This window comes from Grammomys surdaster, unplaced genomic scaffold (assembly GCF_004785775.1).
Source record: "Grammomys surdaster isolate TR1022 unplaced genomic scaffold, NIH_TR_1.0 125284, whole genome shotgun sequence".
NCBI lineage: Eukaryota > Metazoa > Chordata > Mammalia > Rodentia > Muridae > Grammomys > Grammomys surdaster.
Window position 1 is genome coordinate 798,824 of NW_021620163.1, and position 9,191 is coordinate 808,014.

General features: G+C 35.9%; 1 protein-coding gene across 1 annotated transcript; it reads left to right on the plus strand.

The window, feature by feature from the left end:
• Positions 1–6,679: 6,679 nt before the first annotated feature.
• LOC114637423 (olfactory receptor 5D14-like) lies at positions 6,680–7,717 on the plus strand. Its single transcript, XM_028785651.1, has one exon. The coding sequence runs from the start codon at positions 6,708–6,710 to the stop codon at positions 7,656–7,658; it is 951 nt and encodes a 316-aa protein (XP_028641484.1). The 5' UTR covers positions 6,680–6,707; the 3' UTR covers positions 7,659–7,717.
• Positions 7,718–9,191: the final 1,474 nt, after the last annotated feature.

The following is a 9,191-nucleotide window of genomic DNA, read 5'->3' on the forward strand; positions in this document are numbered from 1 at the left end:
CTTATGTCAACCTCGATTCCTGAAAAGACCTTTTTTAGCTCCCAAAGGTTGGATCAAGCAGTTTTAACGATCTTTCTTTTTGAACACGTAACAAACACAGAACATTTAGACAACGAAACAAAAGGCAAACGCAAACACGTGGACATTAGCGCGCCAAGGACAAGCGACAAGGAAGGACTCTAAGAACTACAGAGAATTTCAGGACATCTCTCGAATTCTCTGCTTCTAGATGAACTCTGAAATAGCCTTTTCATTCTTTTTGCTGACACAGCTCAGAGAGAGGGCACCTGTATTTTTTAAAACTCTTTCTCTCTCTCTCATATTTAAAATGTAACTTTTTATCTCGTTCATCGGAGATGTAGCGGGCAGCTAATTTAACACTTCAATACCCTGCTTTCTAATTCCTTTTCTCTCCCAAACACTTTTCTTGCAAACACAGTTTCTAATTAACCATCATTAACCCAAGCACTCGATCTCGCGGCGTCGGCCGCCATCTGGCTGGCATCTTCCTCCTCATCTATCTCTCCATCTGAGTCCTCTGAGGGAGCCATCTCCTCTGACCCAGAGCTATCACGCCCCAGCACTTCCTTTACCGGATAAAGAGATCTCTTTCTGAGGCTTACTTCCCTCCTTTCTCTCCCAAGAGTGTTTTTCCTCTCATCTATCATCCCCGTGAATTGATTTTTGGGGAGGCCTGATTTCTTAAATTTCTCTTTTCCTTTCTGAATTCCCAAGCGCTTTTTTTCTTTCTCTGTTTCTGATCTGCTGGCCTGTAATTTGTCTACCTCTCCCCAGCCCGCCAAGTGGCTTTTCTCATCCTGTAAAACCAGAAGGAAGAGTACCAGCACTGTCTGGGGAGGGAGACGAAAAAAATCAAGACCAAACATTATCTCTCAGAGAACATTACCCCGTCATACGGTTCTGGATTCACTCCATGCGTGAGTGGAGGGTCTTCTCGGCCGGCGATGATGAATTCTCCCGGGTTTCACGGCACCAACTGTGACGGGCGGGTGTAGTCGTCTCGCCGGCACGAACGCACATACACACACACACATCACACACACACCAGAATCCTTCCGTATGAACACGTTTATTTCCCAAAAACCAAGATGGTGGAAAAAATGACCAAGAAGACGAAGGCGGCGTGGGAAAGCCCTGCTTATATACCCCAGAGCGGGGTATTCACCCCCTGATTGGCTGCTTACCCGTAGCGCGCCAAACGCCGTGGGAAGGGCTAAACTTGGCGGGCTTTACCATGGCACATGCGCAGTATACTGGTTTACTAGGAAGAATTATGGCAACAGCGCCACCTAGTGATGGCGGACTTTGCTTGCACTTGCTGTGGCTCCCAACACTGAACCACTACCAAAGAACATACCCGGACTGAAGCTAGGCCTCCCAGCACATATGTAACAGATTTGCAGCTTGGTCTCCATATGGGTCCTGAACAACTGGGACAAAGGCTATCACAAAAGTCGTTGCTTGTACATGGCATATGTTCTTCTAGCTGCCTTATCTGGCTTCAGTGGGAGAGGAAGAACCTACCCTCATAGAGAGTGGATATGCCAGGGTTGGAGCTACCCAGGGATCTCCACCTGCTCATAGGAGACAAAGAGGGTGGAAAGGGAAGTATTGTGGTAATGGGTGACTAGGAGGAGGACAGTGAGCAGAATGTAAAGTGAGTAAATAAAAAATAATAAAAAATTAAATTAAAAAGGAAAATTTCTAATCAATAGAATAATAATACTTGTGCAAAATATCAGTAAAATACCCTAAAATAATATAGGTATCAATGGGCATTGATGAAAATTTCAAGGTAGCCTACCTAAAAATCTCATAAAGGATATTTCATTCAATTTCATGTATTAGTAACCAGACATGCTTTAAAATATTTTAAAATATTTAAGGACAAAGACCAGCTTTGACACCACAGAGTAAACTGAGACAGGTAGGTGATGGTGGTAATTGCTGAGAGCCATTGAGGGGTCAGTTCAGATACAAACATGGGCTGCTGACTATGGCAGCCAGAGGTTAGATAACAGAAGGTGGGAAATCAACGTCTCACAAGTTGAAACAAAGGCACACACCAGGGATTTATTTCTTTGCTTAATTCCAAAGACAGTTTTTTTTTCTATTAGAAAAAATTACTTTATAGCCACAAGTTACACATTTTCCAGAGAAAATAAAAAAATACATATTTTTCAAAAACAGATTTAAAATCATTACACAAAAGAAATTACAACAGGATATTGATTACATATTTCTTATATGTAATATATCTAAAAAAATTGTCATTTATCTTTCTTTCAAAAGGTGTGTTACTACCTTGAGCAGTAATTTTTTATGTCATTCATTAACAAAGTTTAAACAGGCCAAGTATACAGTAGTACATTTCGCTATGTGCTTGGTTGCCACAAACCTGTACTTACTAAAGATCAGGTAATCTATCTTATGCTTTATCTTTAAAGTTGTGATCAGATAGGATGGCTAATCATCTGTTTTCTGTTCTTATACTCATAATAGAATTATTTGTTCTTTACTATAACATTATTTTTTCCTGCTTCACATAGCAAACCTGTGACCTCATCACTAGATAACAAGAAGAAGGAACTCAAGCCCAATTTAGATTATATGCTACTTTTATCATTAAATTGCCCCAAGCCTATTCTTCTTACCTCTACAATTGCATGCCTGTAATACATAAATATTCACTGTACTCTTTTCTCTAACCCAAGCAGCTTTTGACATTTTATCAGGAAAGGGTATACTTCATTTCTGCTTTTAACTTAAAGCTTTCTATCAGCTTTCCTAATTTCCTAATTTTATATTTTTTATCAATTTAAGTAAAACTTCAGAATTATTTAAATCAAGCTAACACCTGAAAATTACTTAAATCAATTAAGAAATTCCACAAAATCACTATTTCATCTGAACAGCAATAACTCAAGAACTTCCATCTACATGTTGACCTAAAAATAAACTTGCCCAATAGAGTGGGCTAACATCTAGGAAGTAATCACACTAAGTTATAGGTAATAAGGGTCTTTTCCTGCCCACTCACACCAAGCCAAATTAATGAGGAGTATAGCAATGGCAAATATGAGAAAACATATCAGTAGCAAGAAGTATCTGATGTCATTAAGCATCAGAGCTTACCCTTCACACCTGAGCAGGGCAGTGGGCCATCTCCACTGAGCTCACTTGGCCACTCTAGCTCTTCCTGCAGGGTATCTGCCAATTTAAACTTAAAATCATTTAATTCTTCAATTTACCTTAACATAAAATGTAAAATCCATTTATATTGATATTTATGTGGTACATGTGTAATTTATAACAAAGTCTTTTGTACTTATTATAATTCTACAAGCCAAGAAATGTTATTTTGAATATTAATTGTCTTCTAGCTTCAGTTGTTTGAAAAAATTGTGTCATAAATTCAAGTTTCAGTTCCACATTAGAAATACAACAGAGTAGGACTGTACAAAATATTGTGCAGACTATAGATTTCTATACTAGTGGTACTAGTAGTTTTACCTATTCCTTATTCTCCTATATTTTCTGTTTTAAAAAAAAGAGCAATACATTAAAATTTTTAACTCAACAAGTCCAGTGCCAAACAGTCAGACAAGAACTCACACATACAAGTACCACCATGCAAACTCAAAAGGTTATATTTAGGAATGTGTATGTATATGTATACTATACATACACATATACTAGTATACATAGACTATGATATATACAAAAATAGTTTAAAAAGTTGTAAATTTGAGGATAGTGGATACCCATATTTGGGAGGGTATTGAAGAGAGAAAAAAAGAATGGAGAATTATAGTAATTGAATTATCTCTGAAATAAAAATAGAAAACTGGTAATTGATGGCTGGAACTCGAAAATATGTATTTGAAATGGTCCTAACTTATTTGTACATGATTTTTATATTCCACCTGAAAGACCCAACAAGCAGCTGAAAGAATCAGATGCAGATATTTACACGCAACCAATGGATAGAAGCTCCTGACCCCTGTGCTTGAATTAGGAAATAAGTGGAAGAAGCTGAGGAGGATGGTGACCCTGTAGGAGGACCAGCAATTTCAGTTAACCTGGATCCTCAAGATGTCTCAAACACTGGACCACCAAACAGGCAGTATACACCAGCTGATATGAGGCTGCCAACACATATCCAGTAGAGGAATGCCAGGTGTGGACTCAGTCAGTAAAGATGCACCTGTCACTCAGGAGACTGGAGACTCCAGGAAGTGTGGAGGTCTGGTGGGGTGGGGACATTCTCGTGGAGACAGGGGAAGGAGGTATGGGATGTAGAACAGTCAGAGGGTGAATCAGGAGATGGATAAAATCTGGGCTGTAAAAAAAAAAAAAAAAAAGATTAAATACAATTTAAAACAATGAACCGGGACATTTAAGTCACAGAGTTGTGAAAAAATTGACATAACTGTGTTCTTTTAAATTTAAAATCATTCATTTTAATTCCATTGAAAAAATAAATTTTATTTCTTTAACAATAATTGGAAATCTATAATACATAATAGAGGAAATCAGTTTTATTTCATATTATACTCCAAAATAAACTTGAATCTAATTAAATATATGATAGTTGACTGCAAACATATAAGGAGAGTATTTTCATATTTGGGGTGCAAATATTTAGATAAAATGCAAAATAATGCCTTATTAATCCTGGCCTCATTTTCCTTAATTGTTATGCATGTATATGAACATTGCAGTGAAAACATTATTTTCACTGGTATTTTTCAGCAGCACTGTAGGAGTAGAGTTTTGCCATTCTCTACCTTTGTGTTGTGTCAGTGTACATGACAAGTCACCTGAAAATAGGGTGCTATTGTGTTATTCCATATCCAAATTACCTCCAGGAATATAAAAGAAAGCTCTGAGATGTGCATCTACTCACCTTGTGAGTCCCACACAACTAGAGCAAGGGGCTGTCCCTAAACTTGTTCATGCCTGTGGAATTCTTTCCCCTAACTATCTAGGCTTAGTGGGAAAAGAGGCACCTAGCCTTGCAGAGACTTAATATGCCAAAGTGGACTGATACTGAGGTCAAACTTCCACTCATTCAGAGGAAAAGGAGATGCAGATGTGAGAAGAGACTGTGGGAGGCCACATGCCCAATGGTAGATTACCAACATATAATAAATTCAAGGACATCCTTGGGACATTCCTTATCTTATACTATCATGTTAGGTCTTAAAAAGAAAACATAATTTTGATTCTACTTTATCTCTTTTTAAACTTGCAAGACATTAGCATATACATTACAGCTTCCAATTTAGTGTTTGTCTGTAATACCTGAGTTTGTGAATGAGTGAACCTCTGTGTCTATATCTGTTTCTTGAGCATTGTCTTGGGAAATTTTTCCTCTGCTTGTTGTACACTATTTCAATGTACCGGTTTTTATTTTATCTGATATTTTATTTTGATCCCTTAGAAAAGTATTTGTTCTCTACTGAGAGAAAGAAGGATGAAGACCCAAATGTAAGGAGAGGGGAGGCAGAAGTGTGAAGGGAAGATGAAGAGGAAGCCATAATCAGGATATAGTATGTGAGAGAAAAAGCTACTTTCATAAAAGGGAAATTGCTTGACTGAACAAATTAAAGAGAGAACTTTTTTTAAGAGAGTTTTGTTTTATACCTTGACAAGTTTGAAGATCTATACAACACAGAATTCTGTGGTCTATCCAATGTTATAAACAATCTCTATATGTCAAATATTTCCTACAAGATGTCATGAATGCTAAATTACCGGCCCCAAATAAAACGATGACATGCACGATACACTGGATATGTCAGAGAGATTCTGTTGCTTCATGTATTATACACAATCTACAAATTCTTTTATTATTATGAAAAAAGGATTAAACTATTTTCCTTAAATTGCTACTTACTCTTACAAACTCCAAAGAAGTCTATTAAGCTTAGCAGAAGATAAGTGAGTGTTCAGGAGTTATTATAATGCCAGTGACAGAAGATGTCTTAATGATGTACTGCCAGTGCTTGAGAAACTTCATGGCAGAGTTTTCTTTGTCATTTCAAAGGAAAATCTCATTAGTAAAGATTCTTCAAGATGAGATTTGGTATTCATCATAATTACGTGCTCTGAGCCTGTATGGAATATTACCTTGAATTTTCTCTAGGGTTAGTCTCCAGAGATATCAGGTAAACATAAAATCTTTTCTCTTCATCCTGTTTTCAATTCACAGAGCACCAGAAGTATGCTGACACTCTCTGTAACAAGTGAGTTTATTCAGATTTCTTTTGCTACTATGAAAATGTTCTTTTCTGACATTGTAACTAAAGTACACTTTGATTTTTCATTCTATGTTAAATCCTTAATTCAGAGGCAATATTCGGGAGCAAAGTAAATACATATAGAAAATCCTTCAGTCATTGGAAGTAACTATCAGAGAAAGCATTATACATTTTCAGAGTATGCCTGTGCCTCAGTGATATTACAAAACAAAATGTGGCCAATGGCACTGTTTATATCTTTTCTCTTGGATTACTCTAATCTTTTATTCTTGAAATAAAAGAATCTCAATGGTTTTATTTGTGCAAATAACAAAATGAAAATGGTATTTTGTACTGCTCTTTAAGAATATTTGACATTTCTTACATACTTTTGTGTTAAACAGAAGAGTCTTCAGCTTCAGCTCTCTACTAATAGACATTATGGTACCAATGGAAAGAAATGTGACTGTGGAGGTTATCTTCATTTTGTTGGGCTTCACAGACTACCCTGACCTTCAGATCCCCCTTTTTCTAATATTTCTCTTCATGTACATTATCACTGTACTGGGAAACGTTGGGATGATAGTGCTCATCAATATCGACCCCAAGTTCCACACTCCCATGTACTTCTTCCTCAGCCACCTTTCATTTGTTGACTTCTGCTACCCAACCACCATCATGCCCAAGCTGCTTGAAAACTTGGTCCAGGCTGATAAAACTATCCTTTACTTCAGTTGCATGCTGCAGTTCTTCCTGTCCTGTGTGGCTTTGGTGGCTGAGTCTTACTTGCTAGCAGTTATGGCCTATGATCGCTTTGTGGCCATCTGTAATCCCTTGCTGTATACTGTGGCCATGTCACAGAGGCTGTGCATCCTGCTTGTAACTGGGTCATATATCTGGAGCACCTTTGCCACCTTGATTCTCCTCTGCTATGCTCTGAAGCTAAAGTTTTCAAGATTTAATGTGATCAACCACTTCTTCTGTGAATATACTGCCCTCATTGCTGTCTCTAGTTCTGATATACACATTCCCAGCCTGCTACTCTTTTGTTTTGCAACCTTCAATGAAGTGAGTACACTCCTGATCATTCTCACTTCTTATGTATTCATTTTCGTGACAGTATTAAAAATCAAATCTGCTAGTGGACGTTGCAAAGCCTTCTCTACCTGTGCCTCCCACCTGACTGCCATCACCATTTTTCATGGAACCATACTTTCCCTGTACTGTGTACCTAACCCCCAAAATTCTAGGAATGCAGTCAAAGTGGCCTCTGTCTTTTATGCAGTTGTCAATCCCTTGCTTAATCCTCTTATCTACAGCTTGAGAAACAAGGATGTGAAGGAAGTTTTCCAGAAATTAGTGACCACATCAATGAAGTACCCACTTCAGTGAACCATCTTAAAGTTTGTTCAATACAAATATAAAATTAGAACAATGGCTGTTTCTACCTACTATGATACATACTTGCTTTAATTCTACTGATTGTTATGATGCATAGATTGATAAATTAAATGCATAAAATGAAGGCAAAGATGTTTACTTTTTAGAGGAAATAGAAAAATATTTTGGTTCACAATATTTATTTCAAGTCTATTAATAATAATCAGAATAACAATAAGATACTAGTCAGCATATCAGGATATATTTCATAATGTAGTTTCTTCTGTAAAAATGAGAGTAACTAACACAGAAATGTAGAAATCTTGTCTTGTTGTGTTATAAGTAGGCCATTAAACTTCAGTGCTCTGGACAGTTAACTTCAGAAAAATTCTGTCATTGTTACTATAGGTTTGCCATTAAATTACATTATTAAAACACAAGGGAGTATCTTTACATTGTATATTCATTTCATTCTTTATGTTCTACAAAAGGTGTGTATAAAGTACACTGAATTCTATAGTCACTTTTTTTTTAAGAGGCTTGCATCAAAATAATAACTACATGCCTTTGGTAGAAAATGACACAAATATCTAAGGAAATGATGACAAACTGGCTGATTTAAAATTAAAAGTTAAATCTACAAATTGATTATCTACTTCCTTTTACATGAAGCAATTAATAGACACTGAGTGATAGATATCACAGACATTAATTCTGTGTTTCAGAAAAAAAATGTTTGAATAATTTTATTTCTAAGATAGCACTTGAATATTATTGTGCTAAAATTTCATTTGTAGAATAACTTGCTATCAAAATACTTAAAGCATCATTTATAGTAATTTATACAAAGAAGAAATAATTACTCAGAAATATTTGCATATCATATTTTAATTTTATGTTTAAATATATGAACGAGTAAATGAACTTAAATATCTGGTAGTTAAAATTTCATGAATTAAAATAAATTTGAATGTTAAGAAAATATTATATGAGTTAACGTAAATTATAAAATATCTATTTTAAAATCTCATCACTTTGGAAAAAATAGTCATATGAGGAAAAATATTATATAATAATTTTTTAGTCTTATTTCTCAAGACTAAGTGCTAAAGTTTAAACTTTAAATTCCTTGAAAAGAACATTAACAGATTAATAAAAAAAGACTAGACATTGAAAAATTTCATTAGTATATAAACATTGATATAAGATATACTTAGGTATTATGTACAATAGCCATTTTAAAGCAGGTGTTTCTCATCATAAAGATGGAATAAAAGCATTTATGTGTTACCATTTCTTTTCTATAAGAATAGTTGGAAACCAAAATTTAATGACACAACTGTGGAGGCTTGAAAACAAATGACCCTAATAATGTCATGTGTTTGAATCCTCAGTCACCAGTTGCTAGAACTGTTTGTGAAGGATTAGGAATTGGCGTCTGCTGGAGGAATTATGCCACTCAGAGTGGGCTTTGAGGGATCAAAAGCCATAGCACCTCCATTTCTCCTCCTCCTCTTCCTCCTCCTCCTCCTCTTTTTCCTCCCT